This window comes from Mustela nivalis (genome assembly GCF_964662115.1).
Source record: "Mustela nivalis genome assembly, chromosome: 6".
Taxonomy (NCBI): domain Eukaryota; kingdom Metazoa; phylum Chordata; class Mammalia; order Carnivora; family Mustelidae; genus Mustela; species Mustela nivalis.
Genome location: NC_139025.1, coordinates 84626122 through 84647244, shown reverse-complemented (window position 1 = coordinate 84647244; position 21123 = coordinate 84626122). Strand labels below are relative to the sequence as shown.

Sequence of the window (21123 nt, the reverse complement as noted above, 5' to 3'; positions counted from 1 at the left end):
TCTTTGGCTGGGCTCTTTCTTTCAGGAGACTGTGGCTCCCTCCTGCTTGCTGTGGCCCCTGCCAGCTAACTGATCCAGCTTCTCCAAAGCAGACCTGTACCTCTTGCCTCTGCCGCTTGGCTCAGTGTCCAGGGCTCTGCTCCCGTGTCCTCCTCTCAGCCTGCCTCCCACAGCCCCACATCTGGGCTCTGCCGGCCCATGGACCATGGGTCTTGGCTGGTAAATTATTTCCTTATATAGGAAAGGAGAAAGTTAAGGATCCCACAATTCTCTCACTGCAGGCAGAGGTGGGTTTCAGTCTCGCCCATAGGATGACAGCTGTCCCCACTCCAGCCAGTCTGGTGCTCTCCAAGCTGAGAGTGCTGTTCAAGGAAGGGCTTGACTTTCTGGACCTCTGTATCCCAGCCACTATGCCTAGATTCAGGCTCCAGATCCTCTGCTCTGCCCTGACCAGCCCAGGAAAGATGATCTAGGAGCCCAGCTGATCCCCTCTCCCCAGCCCCCACCTTGGCCTTGAGGAAAGCCAGAGCTCGGCTGCTGTTCTCCAGGAAGTGCGCATACGGCCCCGGCTGGGGGGTGGTAGGGACTCCCCTGAGATGATTTCCAGCAGCCGAAGTAGATGGGTGCCATCAGCCAGCTCTGTGTACAAGTTCTGGATCTTGATAGCCACCTGGAAGGGGCGGGGGGGGGGGGTGCGGGAAGGCACAGGGTCAGCCTTCCCCAGCTGCTCGGCCTATCCCTAGTCCCTGGGAGGTGCAGCCCAGAGCAGCTTCCTTGGTTTCAGGTGGGCTTTAGAGTCAACAGAATTGGCTTCAGCTGGGCTCTGGGGTCTGGGATTCGAAGTCTCAGCCAGATGACCTCCTGGCCCCCCCCCCCCCCCCCAGTCTACTGGCCAGGGAGCAGGGGGGGGAACAGTAGAGGCGGGCTGCCGGGCATGCCACGATGCACTCACCCGGCCGTGCTGGAAGATGTTGTTGATCCAATTAGTGAAAGTCTTCTCCTGCATCCGCTTGTGCTGCGCCTGCAGCTTGCGAATGTGGCTTGTCTCATATGCGGAGTCCATGGCGGGACAGGACTGGGACAGCTGCCCTGCGGCTCTGGACGGGACTGTGGGGCCGACCAGCTGGCAGGCCTGCAGCCCTTTAGGGATGAGAGGTCACTGGATATTTCTCTAAGCCAGAGATGTTGAGGGGCAGGGAGGTTGGGGAAGGAGTGTGACGGTTCCCACATTTGGAGGGGCGGTTTGTGGTTTAGGGCCCAGCCAGGTAAAGTTCTGGAGCTCCTGGCTGGTGCCCTGCGCTTGAATGCCTCAGAGCCCTTTCCCCTACCCGCCCCACTTTCCAGATTCCTTGGGGGCACGGGAACTAGCTGCTGTTCCTCAGGATGAAAAGGGCAGGCAGGGTAGGGGGAAACAAGAAACTCACCTTGGCGATGTCTGTGCCTGGATGGGACCCTACTGGACAGATGGAAACGGCAGATAGCAGGGGCTGCGTGGGGAGGGAGAGAACCACAGGAGAGGCCAAGGCTGGAGCTGGGACCACGCCCTGGCCCTCCTCTTGAGCCCTGGGGCAGGGGTGACGCCACACAGCAGGCTTTGTCCTCCCACCTGCCAAAGGGTGGGGCCTGGACTGGGAGGGGGTGGCTCAGGAATGCTGCAGCCTGTGGTCCCAGGATGGCCTCCTTCATCCTCCCCCACCCCCAACCTCGGATGCTCCCAGTGTCAGGTGGGGGTCCTGGCTGCCAAGTCACAGAGGCCTATGGGAGCACCCCGAGCTGGCTCTGGGTGGGAGTGCCATGGGGCTGCTGTTGTCCAGGTAAATAGCACCAACATAGCAGAGCCTCTGGTCAGAAGCTTCTGCACCCACTTCCCAGTCTGGGACTGCCCTTTGGCACCCCTGCAGGGCCTCTTTATGAGCACCCACAAGGGTGGGGATGGGAGGGAGCACACTGGCGCGCCGGTCCTGTCCAGGGGAATGCCACCATAGAGGGAGAGAGTCCTGGGACTTGGGGCTCAGGCCAGGGCCCAATTGTGGCTGCCCCCTCACACCCAGGGGCCACTTTCTGAAGGGGACTCTCCCTGGGAAGGGGTAACTTGGAGACGCAAAGGGTGTGGGAATGATAGAGTCTCCTTCAAAGCCAGGGACAGAGTGTTCACTTTTAGGGGTTTTATCTCGGTCTTGTGGCTCAGGGCAGGGGCTATAGAGGGAGCCCACAGGCAACTCTCCCTCCCTCTCTCCCTGAGCAATTTATTTTTTTGAAAGATTTTATTTATTTATTTGACAGACAGAGATAACAAGTAGTCAGAGAGGCAGGCAGAGAGAGAGGAAGGGAAGCAGGCTCCCTGCTGAGTAGAGAGCTGGATTCAGGGCTTGATCCCAGGACCCTGGGATCATGACCCGAGCCAAAGGCAGAGGTTTTAACCTACTGAACCACGCAGGTGCCCCTCTCCCTGAGCAATCTTGAACTGCAGGCTAGAGAGGGTTCTCATTTGGGTGGCTTCACAAAATATTCTGGCTAACTTCAGGGTCATAGTCACTGGTCTGGGGTGGGTGTCTGTGGGTTCACCCAGCAGCCCCAGAGACTCCGAGAGGAGATGCCATACTCCTCAGGCGGGTGTCCTGGACAGCCAAGGCTGGTGAGAGGAACAGTGGCCACAGCCTGCCCTCCAGAGCTGGGCAGGACAGAGAGCACTCTGGAACCCTGGGACTGTGGCTGGGAATGAGGGCATGGTGCTCCCAGGATGGCAACAGCTCCCCTCATCTGAGAGAAGTTTCCTCCCGTTGCCCTCTCCCTATGAGGTCCCTCCTGCCATTGGCTTCCCAACATCAGAGTGAGCCCAAGCTTCCTCCTCACTCACAGCCCCAGATCCAATCAGTCCTCAGTGGCAGCTGCTCCATGCTCCCCAGAACCCCTCGATCTATCCTCCTACTCTGCTTACACTGTCCCTGCACGGCCCCATCAGCATTCCCCCACTTGACATCTTGCCCACACATCAGCCTATGCACAGTTCCCTAGTTTACCTCCCAGAGCACAACTCTGCTCATGCCTATGAAGTCTCCCCATCGCCTCAACTGGACCAGTGCTTTCCCGCCCATATTGGGGTTCAGCTGTTCTTTTGGCTTAGAATGTGCCTTCTGTTCTTCATGATCCACATTTTCCTATCCTATCAGCCCCAGTTAAAAATCCTGCTCCTTCTAGTAGGTTCCCTGCCACTTGCCCTCTTGTTCCCAGTTTGTCTTTCCTCCTATCAAGAGCATTGGCCCAGGGTGTCTTGTATGATGTGACCACCAGAGGACAGGCTGGAGCTGTGTGATGCTTTGAACACAGACCTCAACAGAGCTTGTCCTCTGGTGAGGTTGTTGAGTGAGGCTGGGGGACTGCTCGTCTTCTTCCTCAGCTCAGATGCCGCTAAAGCCATTGCACATGCGGCAAGGCCTGGCTCCTCTTTCGCTGCCACTGATTGCAGCCCCTGTTTAAATGAGAATTCCTTGTTAGTCAGTACCTAGTTTTGAGCTATCTGTGTGGTGAGTAACTAAGATCTCAAGTCAAACAGATTTAAACAACATAAAAAAGATTTAAACAACATAAAAGTCGCAGAGGACTGAAATGTCTGGGAAGAGGAGGACTTTAGGCATCCTAAAGTCAAAGAGATCAAAGAGGTTTGATCCAGCAGTTCAGATGATGCTTCCACAGGCCTGGACTCCCTCTGCCTTTCTCGATGCTTCCTTCATCTTCATGCTCCAGGAGTTGGTTGCTGCCAGCCTAACCTTGCTCCTCTACCCCCAGTAGCTCTGGGCAGTCCTCTCAATGCCATTGGTATTGTACTAATGAGTTCACTTCTCTACACTTCATGGTTCAGAGAAGAGAGAACATCTCTCTCAAGAGTTTGAAGAGGAATCTGAGGTGCTTGGCTCTCATAGGCTTGAATTGAGCTACATGTCCATTCCTGAACCAAATTTTGTGATGGGAAGGGGGGCAGGGAGGATGAAATACTTTCATTGGCTGAGCCAGTCAGGACCTACCCTGGAGAGGTGTCTATTTCACCCAAACCTTGTGGCTCAGAAACAGGGTGGGGAAGTAGGGAGTGCTCTGCAAAGGAAATTCTGGGTCTGAATCACTGCAAGGGTAGATGGGTGACAGTGGGGAAAACCCAGATGTCTGTTATGGGCCGGGGTGGGGGGTGGGGGTGGGGGGGTGGGTGACAAGAGGCAGGAGCAGTGCCAGCCACCAGGGGGCGCCAACCTTACCACTCCTGCGCCTTCAGGCGCAGTGGCTTGCCCCTGAGCTGGAGAGGACGAGGCCGCAGGGATCCAGCTCCCTTGAATGTGCTCAGTGATGCCCTTCCCAGCCTCACAAGGCCCCCAGCCCCCATGATTCCTTCCATCCTGGTCTCCAGTCATCCTCACCTGGGGTCTGCTCCCAGACCTGGCCTCTGCCCCCAGCAGATGGAGCTGCTTTCCAGCTCAAGAAGCCCCGCTTTGGGAGTCTCCCAGCCTAGAGGACATAGGAAGAGCTGGGAGTCACAGGGATAGCATACCGAAGGGGTACACCCTCCCCCCTAACTCCTCTGCCTCATTTCCATTAGATCCCTGATCCCTGCTTTACTCTTTTTTTTTTTTTTTTTTTTGAAGATTTTATTTGAGAGAACACAAGCAGGGGGAGCACCAGGCAAAGGGAGAGGGAGAAGCAGGCTCCCCACTGAGCAGGGAGCCCGATGTGGGACTCTATCCCAGGACCCTGGGATCATGACCTGAGCAGAAGGCAGATGCTTAATGACTGAGCCATCCAGGCGCCTCCCCACTCTGCTGCCCCTGGCCCCCACGCTTTACTCCTGAGACAACTGGGTCACTGGAAAACCAGAACCAATGGAGGAAAGGTAGTAAATTTTCAGAAGTTTATTGATCAACAGATTGTGTCTTCTTTTTTGGTTTGACATTTCTAAACATGATTACAAAAAAAATAGAAGCATTGTGTATTAACTGCATTGGCTAATGGACACATAACTTAACACTCTTAAATTAGGCCCGTGTTTACCTGAATAAACTCCGTGGTTATCTGTCCTAAGAATGTTATTTCTCTGCTACATTCCTCAGAGGAAATAAAGAACGCCTCTGTTAACCGATTTCCTTCTCTTCAAGGCAGTTTGCCTGGGCTACTACTCTGAGCATCACGAAGGAGTGTAATGGTGCAAAGTGGGGAGGTCCCTGTGGGGGCTGTCGGGCCATGACTAGTTTCTTAGCCCCCTGACTGGGTAGTGGGCTGCAGTAAGACATGCCCGGTGGGCGGGCAGCTCCTCAGGAGACCACGGAGCACGGCAAAGGGCTGTGGTCAGACGACTGGGGGTTAGGGCTCTGCGGAGGTCTCCCCTGTGGGCTGGTAATGGGGGGGGTGGCATTAAGAAGAGGGCAGGAGGCATTGGCTTCTCCACACATGCTCTTTCACCTGCCTGGACATGCAGTCCCGTGATCCAGAATTTAACTCCTCAAAGGCCCACCACCGTCTTGCGGGAAGAACCACAGCTCCAGATGGGAAGACACTATAGTTGTGTCATGACGAGTGCTCCGAGGAGAACCCAGTCCAGTCCCAGAAAGGCGGAAGCCAGCTGAATGCATGCCCCTCCCCATTGCAGGGGGACCCCTGGGCCATCCCAGGGCACGGGTGAGGAAGGAATCCACGTAGGATGCTGGGCTGGAGCAGGCTGGATGTCTGCATGTCGCCGTGAAACCAGAGGGTTTTGAGAGGTCTTGGTGCACTGTTTCTTTGCACATTGGTTCAGGAGGGCCTCATCAGCAGGCTTCCAGCTTGCAAGCTGACTTTGGGAGGAGGAGGCTGAAACTGCTTTCCTCTTACACTCGAGGCTGCGGAGGTTTTGTTACATGGGACCTGGGGCTGTAGAGTCAAGATTCTTCGATCTTCTTCTGTGGAATCATGGAGAGCACGGCGTCTCACAGTGCTAGGGTTTGTCTACTTCTGCCCTCCTGCCCAGCTTGCAAACTCTGTGGAGAGGCTACTTTTTAAAATTGGGGTGGTGTGGGGAGGGCAGTGCGGTCGGGCAGTGTGAACAGAATTCTAGAGGGCTCTGCTGTCCCCCTGCCCTGCTGCATGGGGAGGTAGGATAAGGGGCGTTTTGGACAGACTCAAGGAACTTGGTGCAGGTCCTGGGAACATACAGGTCCCTATCCTTGGCAGCCATCCCTGAGGTTTTCCAGGGCTTTTTTTTCAAAGTTCTTAATCAACTTTTCATGATGAATGACTTCATGTTTTAAGAGAAGATGTTAAGAAAAATGGGCAAGGGATTTCCTTTTTTCTTTCTTCCTCAGTAGGGAAAGGAGGCAACTGCCAGATGTTCTGTCACCTGACAGCATGGGGGTGGCGATCACAGTGCCACCAGAAGTTTCCTTCCGCAAAGAAAGCAGAAACCTCAGTCTGCTGCAAGCTTTCCTATATGTCTTTGCATAGACAAAACTTGCCCATCTGCCTATATACCCAATGGCAAGTATCAAGAAAACATACTCACACAGTGTATGTATATGTATATCTTTATGTAGGATGACTGAGAAGAATTAAAGGAGCAGGATAATTCTCAATGGAAAATCAGTGAACCCTGGCATCTCTAAACCTTTGGATCAATGAATTCTCTCTCTTCCCTCTGCTTTGCCCTTGGTGGACTCCCTTGTGGGCACACACTTGGGCAGTCCTCATGCTTTCATCAAACCATCTGCTTACATCATAGTACTGACATAGACCTTTTGGTTATGTTTCTGATTAATTTAAAATTAATTTAAAAGTGCTCATTAAGATTAAAAATCATATTATGAATTTACTTCTCTTAAAGTGACATTATTTAGAAAGTGAACTAGGGAGTGTGGGACTGGCCTCTGGATCAAAGCTTTCCCAAAATAAAAATTTTAAGTCTGCATTTCTGCCCCCGATGTTACAGGGGAAATCAGAAAAAGAAAAAAAAAATGTGGTTTTTGGAAGGCCTGGGCGGGACTGTAATGATTTCCTTCCCTTTAGGGCCCTGGGGCTATCCCTGTTTTGTGCCTCTCTTTTGTACTGCATGAATAATAATGAAGCGACTCCAGCGCTGCCACACACAGAGGGAGTGTGACAGTGAGAGTTACCTGTCTCTACCTCCGTCTGATGGGCACCTGGGCAAGTGGACCAGAGAGCTTTATACCAAGACTCAGAGAGAGAACAGTCGGGAACCAAATCCTGCCTTGTGATGGGCAGGCACCATATGAACTCACAGCCTTTTGAAGAAAAGGTTTCATATGAAAGATTCTGTCCTGTTTCTGTATAAAGGCTTTTCCTGTAAGAAAGAAAAACTGGACATAATAAAAATGCCAACTTTTTTAAAACTAAAAAATAGTGTCTAAAACTAGAGAATGACCTTTTCTACCTGGCAGCATGGGGTGGGCTCGCCTTGTGTTCCCCTTATGTCCCTAGGCCCAGCACACAGCAGGCACCAAGATGCGGGTTTAACTTTAACTCCCACCATTGACCAAGGAGCCTTGGGGAGGTGTCACCACACTAACTGATGGCTGCAGAGAACCATCTCTTTCCTTTATTGTGGTTTGGTTATGATCAATAGACTTTGCTACAAATTATTGGACAGACCAGTAAGAAAAGCCAGCCTTCAGACTTTGACATGACTTGAATACCAGGGGCTAATAAAGTTTCTGAGTTCCAAATTCCAAACCAAATGTAACTCTGCAGGGTCTGGGGTGGGTGGGGGAGCTCTTGTTGGATTAGTCAGGAGGATGCTGGTTATCAGAGATGCTCTCCCCTGGCCTGGCTGCCTGTCCTGCTTGAGCCTGCAGGGGTGGACGGGAGCGAACACAGGCACAGACTCGGTGGGTAAGCAGTCTTCTCTTTGGTAGACAGCCTGGAGAGAAGAGAAACCTTCTGTGCTGTTGTTTTCCACTCTCAATACAGCAGGAAATGAAATAAATAAGATCAACTTTGCTCCCTCCCAGTACGTTCTAAGGGACAGACAAGAGCCAAGGCAGATGCGTTGTGCTGTGTGGCCCAGCACAGTCTTGCTGGCTCTGGGAGGGCCCTCGGCTCACTCCCTGGGGTTGTGAAATTCTATCCAGCCCACCTCCTGCCTACGTCTCTCCAGCCTTCCAAGGACTCTTTGGTCAAATCTCTCCTTTTTTTCAACCCTTCCATCTCCTTATCCACCCCCTCCTTCCAACATTTGAATAGAAACTCAGGAATTTTAGAGGTGAAAGAACCTCATCTAGTGTCCTGTGTCTGCCCTTCTCATTCCACAGGTGGGGGAACTGAGGCACAGAGAGGGCGGTGCTGTGGCCAGGGTCAGTGAGTCAGTGGCAGCACGGGCCTCGGGCCCTCCTGCCCTCATTCCCTACTGCCCATGGCCTGCCCTGAGAGCGGCCCGGCCCTCAGTCGGCCTTTGGCATGGACTTCCTGTGGGAGGGGGGCACGAGGTGGGGGGGCAGGCTGTTGGGCAGCTCGTAGCCGTCAAGCTTGATCTTGATGAGGTGCTTGGCCAGCGCGAACTCCTCTTCATCCAGCATGCCGTCACAGTCACAGTCGGCCAGCTTCCAGATCTTGCCCAGGACGCTGTTGGGCAGCTTGGATGTCACCATTTCCTTCTTGGCGTTGACTCCTGATATCTTGCCGTTGACGGGTGACAGGGTGTAGAAGAGCTCGTCGTAGACAGGCTTGTCTTTGGCCACAACCCACTCCTCCTCATCGGCGCCCTCCTTGGCGCCCTCCCCGTAGCCCTGGTTGAAGGGGCCCTCGGTGGTGCCGTCGAAGGCCCCGCCTTGCACAAGCTGTGTGGGCATACTGCTCTCCTCCTGGCTGATGAGGTTCATCAAGGACGAGATCTTGCTGCTCAACATGTTGTCCACAGCCTCAATCAGCTTGGGCTTCAGCGAGTGGAACCTGGTGAAGTCATAGTTCTCCAGCTGTTCCTGCAAGAGGATAAACCACAGAGTTGGTCACGGGCCCTCACTTCAGGAAGCAGGCAGGGAGAGGGAGGGCAGAGGCAGAACTGTCCTGTAAACAGACATCCCATCCCGAGGCTGCTCCGGAGCTCTCTCTCTATTTGCTGGAGTCCCAACATCTGAATCCACCAGATCCAGGATTGGCTTATGGAACAAGAAACAAGATGCAGGGAAGACAACAATTTTTTACAGCAACCAATCTTTGTCTGGAAGTCATGTGAGGGATAGCAGTCCCCTAAGGGCTTTCTGATACCCTTCCTTCAACCTTGCCTTTTTTTTTTTTTGGTGCTCTAGAGATTCAACATTTTATCTTTTTTTTTTTTTTGAAGATTTTTATTTATTTGACACAGAGAGAGAGATAGGCAGAGATACAGGCAGAGAGAGGGGGAAGCAGGCTCCCCGCCAAGCAGAGACCCAGATGCAGGACTCGATCCCAGGACCCTGAGATCATGACCCGAGCTGAAGACAGAGACTCAACCCATGAGTCACCCAGGTGGTGATTTTTATCCTTTTTTATCTTTTAAGGTGATCTAATGACACACTTCAGTTGATCTTTACAACAATGCTGGGAGCAAGGAGGAGCAGGGGTGAGTAACCCTGTTGGATGCATAGCCCATGGGGTGTTCTGACAGAGCCAAAACGAGAGCCCATGGCTTCCTGCCCCTTGACGAATGTTCTTTTGTGCTGTAACATGAAGCTGTGTCAAAGGGTCTTTTTAGATAAAACAATTATTTAAGAATGTTGTTTTTGGATCAGTTAGAAAAAGTATTGTTTAAGGTACAATTAAGTAAAAGTTGAAACTGGTGAATGGGAGAAGAGTAGGGATTGGGAGGGTGAGTAGAGATCCAGCCAGTAGGGCTGAGTATCACTAGTCAGGGCAGGGCAGGGCTCGGCATCACTTGCCAGGAGAACGGGCCCATCAACAGGCAGAGCGGCAGGAAGATGTGCACAGCGGAGGGCCCTGGGACACAGCAGTTGCCCAACTCAGACAGGAGCCAACTATAGATGACACATAGGCTCTGTGGATGGTTCTGTAGAAATAGTCCTTCCTACCTTGGTTCTCCTTGGTTACTCTGCCTCCCATCCATCCATCCATCCATCCATCCATCCATCCATCCATCCTTCATCCATCGACCCATCCAACATTTACTGGCCATTGGTATTACCAGGCATTGGTGTCTGGGGATTGGTATTACCAGGATGGGATGTCTGGGGATTACCGGGATTTGGAGTCTGGGGATAATATAATCATGAGGAGTTAGTCTCTGCCCTCAGGGAGCTAATGCTCTAAGAGAGGGAAAACATTCTAATATTTTTAGTTTCTGCCTATTTTCAAAAAGGGTTTGACTTAGCTTACAATGGAAAAATGATAACATGAAATAGAAGAGAGTCATTAGAAAAGGAAAAGCTAAGTAATTAAAGGGGAGAGGAAAGTACTATCACATCAGACTTCAAAGGTGAGAAAAGCTACCGCTCCTCAGAAGCATGTCTGGGGTCCTGGGGGGCACACCCTCTCATCGCCTGAGGGAAGAAGCCATCTGTTCGTTGTAAGAGACATGCTTTTTCTGAATTGTGAGAGTTACCTGGGGCTTTTTCTGATCTTTGAAAAATGTTTTCAACAACAGTTTTGCTGAATAAATGCAGAAAGTTCCAGATAAGGAAGTTTTTATATGGGATTTATGTGAAATATTTCTGTTAGGAAAATTCTAGAAGGCCAGCAAGGGGCTGTCCAGGTGTGCAATTTCCTGGAGATGAGGTAGGAAGACCCTTGAATAAAAGAGGTTTCACTCAGACCTCACTGTTCTGGGCAGAAGTAATGTGATGGGCAATTGGTGGGGGGTGGGGGAGCAGAGCTTTGTGCAATCATAAATATCACAACTTTATTGTAAAAATTTGGGGAAAAAAACTGATAGATAAAATAAAAAATTTAAATCACTTACAATTCCATCCCCCAGCAATAACTTCTGCTAACTTTCTCTGGGCACACACTGCTAGCCATTTTTATAAATGTGTGCACATACACGGGCACATGCGTGCGCGCACACACACACACACACACACACACACTTACACACTCTTTTTAACTGAAATAAGACCACACTGTTTGACAACTTGCATTTTTAAGAAAAAAAATGTATCACATCTTTCCCTGATAATAATTGTTATAAACCTTATTCCTAAGACCCACACAACACTGAATGGTCCAGCCGGGCCATTCCTCATTTACTCTATCCTGTGTGGTTGGACGTGTTTCCACTGGAGAGTCAAAACTGTGGTGTCCAGAGGGTGCCAGTAGGACAGACATTTTGTGCTGTTGCTTAGAAGGGCAGCCCTGAGCTTCAGATGGACGGACAGAGTTAAAAGCTAAACAGCTCGATGGATGTGTAGAGAGGCACCTCCAACACTCTTCTCAGTAGCAAACTGTGACCCCTTCAAACCATGCAGGGCTGGGCTGGGCTGATACCCTGCGGGTAGCCTGTGCCCCGCTGAAAGCCGCAAGGTGGGGCAGGCCCGGCTTCTAAACCCCTTCCCATTTGTGTCACCTGTATGGTGCCCCAACACCAGGACTCAACAACGTTCCCGACACTTCAGGCTCTAACTGCCACTCGCTTGGTCAGCCAGGGGAATGGAGAAGAGAAAGCCCAGGAGGAGGAGAGCGGGCAGCCTACACAAAAATCCAAGTGCTGCTGGGGTAAACAAGTCTGGATTCCCCTGGGTGCACAGACACCTACCCTCCTGCCTCATGAATGAGCCTGAGTTCTGAGCACACACAAAGCCCCAGTGTCTGGCCAAGCAGACGAAGGAGGGTGGTGTCTGCCCGAACTTTCCACCCTCCCGCGGGGTACGTGCATTCAGACGGCAAACCTCTGGAAATCTGGCAAGGGGAAATGGCCACATAGTTGCAGGGGTGGACAGGAAGTAACAGCAGCAGCCACCCCTTGCCTGGAGGGTGCAGAGGAAACAAACCCTATACTCTCATCCCAAGGCCTGACAAGGGAGTATGGGGTCTGAGGTAAACCTCTGCCATCTCTGCCCTCCACTGAGTTCCCTCCAAAAAGACATCTTTGTATTGGGATGAATACACACTGGGGAATTTAAAGATTAACCCGTCAACAATTGCCTCCATGGAAGCCACCAAGCCCCGGATCCTGGAACTTCTCCCTCCCAAAGCACAATGGTCAGTTCCTGGCTGGGTCTTTGCTGGCCTCCCTCTTGCCCACTCACTCCTGGCATTCACCAGAAGCACTTTCCCAGTTTCCAGCTGGGCTGAGCAAGTGGGGAGGGCTCTGCTGCCCTCTGCTGTGGGAATGCGGCCAGCTGGTCAGCCAAACGGGGGGCGCATTCTCGAAGGAGGGAAACTGAGTCTGCGCTCCAAGGGGCCTTGCTCGTGTTCTCCTTCTCCAATCTGGACCCTACTGTGTGGTTAAATCAAATTCTCTCCCGGAAGGAGGCAGGGCAGATGAGGGCTACTTTACCAGCAGGTCACAGGCCTCTCTCAGCACCACATAAAGGCCTTCAATACATTCAGATCATTGCTTCCACTGAGTCACCCCAAGCAGCGTGGTCTGTGAGGACACAGGGAGGTCAGAGCAAAGCTGGCCTCGGGGAGCTCTCTGAGTGGCCCTCAGATGCGCAAAGATCCTAACAAAGTTATCTCCCAGCTTGTGTCCCCACTGCCATCCCAGATGTGGTGGATGAGAGGAGGAACACCTGTGCTGGAGGGGAGGTCAGATGCTCCACAGAATCCAAGACAATGGAGACCCTGGCCCCCACCATCAACGCCCACAAAGCTTCCTGGGTGACAGCAAACTAGTTCGAAGTATCAGGTAATAGTAAGCATCCAGGCCTGCTTTGTCTCCTGGGGAGTCCCTGAAGGGGCTGGGATGCTGTGGTCAGCACCTGGCCAGCTTCCCAAGGAGGTGTCCCCATCTCTCTACAAGCTGTGTGGGTGTCAGGGTGAGGTCAGGATCCCAGTGTCACTACCCCCTCAGCCTGCTCGGATAGAAACACACACTAACTTATCAAGGAGCTCATCTAACTACATATGGGGCACCTGCTATGTGGCAGGGGCCAGAGATATGGTGGTGCCCAGGACGTGGGTCCCTGGCCTCCTGGAGCCTCGGGAGGGAGAGAATCACTGAGTGAATCAATGAATTACAAGGGAGCACAACAGCTGTTTGTTTGTTGTGCTGTTTGCTCACGGATTTATCCCAGGGGCCCAGGACAGTGCCTGAGACGGTACACTTAATATTTCTTGGTGAGTGAGCGAATGAACATGGGTAAATGGGGGGTACCCGTCAGGATGCACTCCTCGCTCCAAGGGCTGGAGGCCCTCAGGTGTCTGCTGATGGTGCTAAGGCCTCTCCTGAGATGCTAGTTAAGGGGCTCATGCTTCCTTGTCTTCTTCCCCAGGGACTGCCCCTCTGCTCCAACTCGGAGAGGCCTGGTTTCCTCTGACATGGCTGAGCCAAGGCTAACATGGCTATGAGAAGCTCTGGTCGGGGGCACACTACCGGTGTTATGGGACTTCACCTGGGACAGGCCTGCGGGTCCTATAAAGGAGGCTTACAGTGGCTTTCTGCTGGGCTTGGCGATGCCTCAGGCCTTGGGAGCGGCCCCTTCTTGTGGGTGGGGTGCTGTGCTCGCTCCAGAGGCTAATGAGGCCATAGTGTGCACTGTGTTTTTCTTCATAGCTTTCATTACAATCAAGAAGCCAATTTCCCTTAAAAAAGATCTGAAGGATGCAAGGAGATCACTGTCCCTCAGTTTGGTCACGGGGTACAGGGCATAGCTGAAGGGTGTGAGGCGGGCCCGCCCAGGAAGACCGCTCCAGAGGCCCTGCAGCCCTCCAATTAGCCATCTTGTGATTAAACACCCCCACCCCCCAATTCATCTTCTGAGTACGGGACTACCTATTTCATTTCTGGAAGAAAAAAAGGTGTTCTGGATTTATTTTGAAGCCAGCTAAGTCATACCTGACCACCTCCTATATCCCACATGCTCTTACCACCTTGAACCCTGCCATCTCAACAGTTAGTATGGCCCACTCCTATGCTAGTGTGTCCTTTATAGAAAGGGTTTATGCTGTGGAACTCCCCAGGGCCAAAGCTTCCCCTCTTGCTCCCTGCTGATCCTTGTCCCACCGCTCTGCCTCTCCTCCTCTGATGCTTTTCTGAGGCAGCCAGGCAGCTCGTCGGCCCACCTTCCGGGGCATATCTCCTACTGCTCTTCCTCTAGCCCCATCCTTCTCGGTGGCTCAGGGCAGAAGATGGTACCTGGAGGTCTCCAGGGTGTGGCCAGAAGCAGGGCACAGACTGCCCAGCCCCCCCCCCACCCCCATGGGTACAGTTCTCACTGTACTCGTAGGCTGGTTTTCTCCTGGGAGAGTCCTGTTTCCGAGAACCCACATCTCCATCAAATGTGGGAAGACAAGAAAGAATCCAAGAGGGCATTGTGGTTTTTCTTTGCCTGGCCTGCCTCACTAGCTATGGGCGTCTGAGTTTGTGTGGCCTGCTGTCCAGGGAGAACAGTGGCCTCTGGTGCAGAGATGGGTCCTTTCTCTGGACAAAATGATGGTCAGTTTGGCTGACCATTTTTATTTAAATTCAATTTAGTTAACATGTAATACATTATTAGTTTAGAGGTAGAATTTAATGATTCATTGGTTGCATACAACAGCCAGGGTTCATGACATCACGTGTCCTCCTCAATGCCCATCACCCAGTTACCCTATCCCCCCACCTCTCTCCCTCCCCTCCAACAACCCTCAATTTGTTTCCTAGAGTTAAGATTCTCTTATGGGGCTGCCAGTGTGGCTCAGTCGGTTAAGCAACCGCCTTCAGCTCAGGTTATGATCCCAGGGTCCTAGGATCGAGTCCAGCATCAGGCTCCATGCTGAGGAGGGAACCTGCTTCTCCCTCTGCCTGCAGCTCTCCCTGCTTGTGCTCTCTCTCTCTGACAAATAAATACATAAAATCTTAAGAAAAAAAAAAAAAAAAGAGTCTCTCATGGTTTGCCTCCATCTCTGTTTCTATTTTTCCTTCCCTTCCCCAATGTTCATCTGTTTTGTTTCTTAAATTCCACCAAGAGTGAAATCATATGGTATTTGTCTTTCTCTGACTTATTTCACTTAGCATAATACCCTCTAGTTCCATCTACATTGTTGCAAATGGCAAATTCTCATTCCTTTTGATGGCTGAGTAATATTCCATCGTAGAAATTTACTTCTTAAAATGTGTCCCTTTTTGGTTCAATGTTTTGGGGAGGCAGGCAATCTCTGCTTTATTCACAGAAGCCTATTATCATGGATCACCATTAGGAAGATGCATTCATTGCATTCTCTATCCTTTATTTTTTAAGAGGGATGTGGGGTAGAGGGAGAGATGGAATCTTAAGCAGGCTGCACAGCCAGGGCGGAGCCTGACGTGGGGCTTGATCTCACAACCCTGAGATCATGACCCGAGCCGAAATCAAGTTGGACACTTAAGTGACTGAGCCACCCAGGCGACCTGTGTTTTCTATCCTAAACCATGAAACCCTCATGCGTACCCAGCAACCAGCAGACAAGGTGGTGTTGCCTCTCCGTTATACACCCATGAGGCTACAATGAGCTCCCAGTACCTGCATTGCCTTGACTTCTGGGAAGTCCCCGGCAGAAATCTGGTATTCTCGCTGCAGCTGAAGATAGATTTCTGGCAATCTGCTGATAAGCTCTCTCTTCTTGTTTTCCTTTCCGAATACGCTTGGCATCTCCTTCTTCAGGTGGCTGATAATGTAGGCATGGACCTGAAGGGGTACATGTCAGTAAGGACACGCTATTTAGAACTGCACCAGAGAGATACACAGGTCGGTGTCTTAAATGTATCATAACATGGAACAGGTGCCCAGCAAGACCAGGGTCCTCAGGACAGAAGGGAGGGGATCGGGGGTGGGGGGCTGGGGAGTACATTATAAGCCTGCTTCTGGGTGTACAGAATGTGAGGTACATGAAGGATCCCCCAGTGGGCACTGTCTACAGGTGCCTAGAAAGAGGCCCCCCTGGCCCTCCTCCCGCACCCCCAGCTCCGAGTTGGCCTGGGTGTTGGGTTTGAGAGCAGAAGCAGAGGTGGTGCCTGGAACCAGAGGAGTGGTTGAGACTACCAACGGAAAGTGAGCAGAGAAAACCCCACCAAGAAGGACCAGGACGGGGAGTGGCCTGTGGCAGATGAAGGCTGTAGGAAAGGAGGGCCAGGAAAAGGGGACAACTGAGCTGGGCCCCAAAGACAGGGAGGACATGAGGGAGGGCTGCGGCCGTCCAGGAGTGGAGAGCATGGATGGCAGTGCAGAGGTAACACACTGTGGGCCGTATTTGGGGTGCTGTGTATGTGGCTGCTACACGTATCAAGAGGCAGGGAGGACAAACTGCTGGGGGTGCCAGGAGCTGATAGGTGGATCAGAATGAGCCTCCGCTAACCTACTGTGATGCTAATGAAAATTCTGGAGAGCAGGGGCAGGAACAGTGCCGTGAGCTCCCTGCTTGGGAGCTGGCCAGTGGTGTGAGGCCGGGGATGGGGGGTGGGGACTGACTTGGGGAAGGTCTTGGCACAGTTCAGTTGTGCCTCTGAGTGGCTGTTCCAAGTCTGCGCAGGGAGCGAGCGGGATGGGTGGGGCCTAGGCAGAAAGACCTCAGTTCTGGCAATTAACCGGAAGACCTGAAGAAAGTTTCAGCAGGGCACCAGGAAACGAAACTGGAGGCCGATGCAAACGGCTGATCTGATGTAAATGGCTAGTAAGTGGCTAATCTTCATGGAAATCTGTGCCAAGTGAACAGGGAGATGGAAAGTCTTATAACCTCCCCATGGAGAGTTTGAACCCCAGGTTCTCTACAGATGGCACTGAAGTCCTTTCTGCACAAGCCCTTCCCACCCCAGCTGTGTGGTACCAGGCTGGATGGCGGAAGCTCCCACTGGGAGAGGGACCCCAGGTGCACGAAGGGGAAACTTCAGAAACCCTGATCAGCTGGCAGGAGCAGGTCCAGGACTGTCACCCGAGGGGTGGTGAACCCTGCAGGGGGGTGGGGGGCTCTGCTCGGCTATGTCACCCCTTTGTCAACATTTCCACTCTTCTGCTGATTTCCAACTTTAGGATGAGAAGAAATGTTCTTTACAAAAGTTCTCTTTGTATGCCAGAATTCTGTAGAGTCATTTAGAAGTCAAGAAAATAAAATGAGAATGGATGAAAAACAGAACAGTGGTGACAAAAAAAGAAAAGACTAGGCAGCTATGGGAGCTCCTTTATTAAAGAAAACAGACTTCTGTCATCTTGTGGAAGAATGGCAATCAAATAAAGGAGGTAAGCAGAGACATCCTCCACCTCAGCTGAAAGCCTCTGCGTAAGGACACACACTGGGTGCAACCCAGAACATTCTGCTAAGATCTGAAACCTAAAATAAGGGCGTAATGTAAACACTGACAGGCTCAGACCAGACAATGCGAACCTTCCCATCTATGCAGAGGTCGTTCAACAGAAGCAAGCACTGTGCTGTCTGCTGCTGCCACAAGTACAGATAGGCAGGGAGATGTCAAAACCTGTCACGAGTACACTTACCCATTTTTCAAATGAAAACATCTTAAACCATTTATATGATTCTTTGAGAAAGAGAAACCCCAAATTTGGGAGTCCTTTATTTAGAGTGGCAGACTTTAACTGCATTCCTGAGGTATGATGAATAAATGGTAAAACTAGAAATTTCCTTGCCTCGGATAGTGACTGCCTGGCTTGGTTTGATGGGGCTGGTAGAGGGCACTGTATCACAACGAAGGACTTGGGGGGACTGCCATACTCAGTTGGGAGAACCAGCTGCTCACTAGCTGTCCTTGCATCATTTCCAGACCCTCCTGGAACTTCTGTACCGGGTCTGTGGGTCCCTCTCCCTTCCATACTCGGGCCTGCCCCTGTGCTGGGGCCAGCCCCGCCTGAAGCAGGAACTCCCAAGCTGCTTAGTCTCCTATCTACAAGGGTTTTTACTGAACCTCCACCTCCAGGCCTCAGGCCTGGGGCAGTTGCCAGACCCCTGCAGGGCTCCCCAAGACTTCCTCACTACCTACTAATGTGGACCTTTTGAGTTGCCAGGCCTGTGCTCAGGGAAGGCTGACTCCCCAAACAGCCGCCGGCCACACTGGGATTGGCACCTGGTTTCTGAACACTGCCTGGTTCCTGGGGGCCTGTGTTACCTGGCCTGGCCTGACACCTGCTACAGCTCTCCACCACAGCCTTGCACCTGTTCCCTCATCACAGTCCACACGGTGTCCTTTGGCTGATGGCCAAGACTGCTGGACGGTGGGCTGCCCTTGGACACCAGGCCTCCGGTGCCCTGATAGAAACTGGCCTCAATTCCTTCTTCCTTCCATCCTGCCTCCACTTCCAGAAAGTTCCACTGGCCTGTTTTGCGGGAATCTCCTGTTGTGCTACCTCTAATTGGCCACCCCCTCCTGCCCCAGATACGGTGTATAGGTCCTGCTTTTGAGAAGTGTATTGAGGGGTGCTTGGGTGGCTCAGTGGGTTAAAGCCTCTGCCTTCAGCTCAGGTCATGATCCCAGAGTCCTGGGATCGAGCCCCGCATCGGGCTCTCTGCTCAGCCTCTCTGCCTACTTGTGATCTCTGTCAAATAAATAAATAAAATCTTAAAAAAAAAAAAGAAGACGTGTATTGAGTTACAAGGTAAATTACAATCCTTAGAATCATGGAACATTACATCTGGAAGGGACTCCCTGTATCTAAATGAACTCCTGGTTCCAGGAAATTCATATGACTTGCTCAAGGTCACACCACCAGTTAGGAGGTGCAGAACTGTCACTAGCATTCAGCTGCCTCATTCCTGTCCTTATAGAGTTAATTGCTTTCTCTGGGGGATGCATTAAAAAATCTTACTAAAGCTGCTGAAAATCTGGAGCTGAACGTGAACCGTGTCCTATAGAAAAACTGTGGAAGACTGAGACTTGATGGGTTTTGATTGTCCCTAAGTCCCAGGGATGCTGTATGGGAAGGTCATTTAGAGTCTCCTTCCCCGTACCCAAAAAATGCATATATTGTTGCAAACACCACTATGAATACCATGTAGGATGTGGGTAAAGACCGCAATCTTCTGGCAGAATGGCACCTTGTAATTTTCTAAAGACTCTTGGTAAACAGAGGGGATAACCTGGAGGCACATTCCTGCCTTTCTGTGTCAAAGGATTTTTTCCCAGATAAACACAGGACTAAGGGCCAGACCAGGTGATGGTCCCTGGGGAAGGAGGTGGACTTGGTCTAGGTCATTTTGTTCTTTATAATGAGAGAAAACTAATCGAGAAGGAGGGAGCTAGGGGGAAGAGCGAGCGGAGAAGGGGGAGGCCTGATGAGACCCGGCTCTGGAAGGCCAGGGTCAGGCCTTCCCGCCCACTTGTGGAGCCATGCCAGGTGACTCGAGGCCCCCACCTTAGCTGACTCACACGCAAACTGGAAATGACAGCTCTTACCTCACAGGGTTGTTAGGATGAGAATCAAAAGAGGTCATGGATTTGGATATATTTGAAAAAGAAATAAAAATGTTAATTATTATTGCCTAATGACCAAAGACCCCAGAGTCAGAGGGTTAGTAAAACCTGAGAAGGCTTGTGGTTGTTTTGTTCTTACTGAATAAAGAATAAACTCTTACTGAGTTAATAGTGACTGAAAAAATTAATAAGTTCTATACATTTGAATAGTAATATGAGGGATATGGGTCCCCAAGCACTTCATTCACAAATAAGTGACATTGAACCCTAGGGGGCTTCTGGATATTCTTATCTTGTCCAATTCACCCTTTCTCTAGTATTAAACAGGGAAAGCCCCAACTCATCCAAGGCTGATGATTTGGGCAAAGTCAAATGCATCATAATGTCAGTTTCTGTCTGGGCTAATCACACAATGAGCAAAAAGAGATGTCCTTCTCTTTAAATGAACATGAACTTCTATCTATTTCATGTAGAGATTCTGCTACAAGCTCATGAACTGTGTCCAGTGACAAGTGTCCATACATCTCCAAGGCAGAGAAGCACGTACTCAGAGTGATACTGGATATGTTCCTCCTGGGCGTGGGGGCAGCCTCAGGTAGCGAGTGCTGGAAGCTTCCAGAGCTCATGGTCAGTAGGAGTGAACATCCTCATGGATTTTGGATCTTGAGGAGCAGCTTAGGGGGACTCGGGCTGTGGGAACATGGTTCTTCACTATGTTATCTCATCTGCATATTAACCCAGAATGTTGGGAGAGCTGCGTCTTTGGAGGCCCAGCTAGTTGCACTGCGCATTGAACACAAGGGGATCAGCACATTTTAAAAAGTGGGTTTATGAGGATATATAAAAAAAATCAGGGGCGCCTGGGTGGCTCAGTGGGTTAAAGCCTCTGCCTTCGGTTCAGGTCATGATGTCAGGGTCCTGGGATTGAGCCCCGCATCCAGCTCTCTGCTCAGCAGGGAGCCTGCTTCCCCCTCTGTCTCTGCCCACTTGTGATCTCTGTCAAATAAATAAATAAAATCTTAAAAAAAAAAATCAGTTCATGAACTAGAGACCCAGAAAGTGGAGCTGTGGAGTAGTAAGCCTGGGAGACTATCAGCGGCAGAGAAGAGCCACTCACCGGATTCCCTCATGCTGGGGTCTGTCATTCTGTTGAAACTGAAGCTGAAGCCCACAGCTCTTCATCCGGAACAGCTGCAGGGGGCCCCATGGGGGCCCACCCACTCGTGTGAGGTCAGCCTTCAAGGAGATGGGCTTCCCTGCCTGGGCGCAAATACTGACACATGCATACACAGCGGACAGAGAGATTTCTAAAAGCCCCGTGGCACCCTAAGCATTAGTGGGGTGTCATCAGCTGCTGTAGAAGGGTCCTCACACCTTCACCTGGGTCCATTTGGTGAATTTCAAAACATCTAACTGCTCCACAAAGGGAATTGGCAAGGCAGACAGACCACAAAGCTAGGCTCTGTGCTTTACACGGGATTGGAGGAGAACACGCTTTGAAGACAACACTGAATGCCACAGACCTGGCGGGGGACTCAGAAAACCACTGACCTCTCCTTTTCTTTCTCATTTTGAGCTGTTCCTTCCTCAAGCGTTGACTCACTTTTTTTGTTGTGTGAAGACCACTAGAG

At 51.4% G+C, this 21123-nt stretch overlaps 2 protein-coding genes across 2 annotated transcripts in view; both read right to left on the bottom strand.

Moving 5' to 3' along the window:
* The window catches only part of SPTBN5 (spectrin beta, non-erythrocytic 5), a 46343-nt gene extending 44841 nt beyond the window's left edge, over positions 1-1502 (bottom strand). Inside the window, 4 exon segments of the mRNA XM_082734426.1 lie at positions 507-556; positions 559-670; positions 953-1140; positions 1425-1502. Coding sequence (XP_082590552.1) covers positions 507-556; positions 559-670; positions 953-1063 — 273 coding nt within the window. The 5' untranslated portion in view covers positions 1064-1140; positions 1425-1502.
* Positions 1503-4880: 3378 nt separating this feature from the next.
* The window catches only part of EHD4 (EH domain containing 4), a 79296-nt gene continuing 63053 nt past the window's right edge, over positions 4881-21123 (bottom strand). The window contains exons 5-6 of the mRNA XM_082735484.1: positions 15600-15764; positions 4881-8945 (exon numbers count right to left, since the gene is read on the bottom strand). Coding sequence (XP_082591610.1) covers positions 8409-8945; positions 15600-15764 — 702 coding nt within the window. The 3' untranslated portion in view covers positions 4881-8408. The remainder of the gene's footprint in view (positions 8946-15599; positions 15765-21123) is intronic.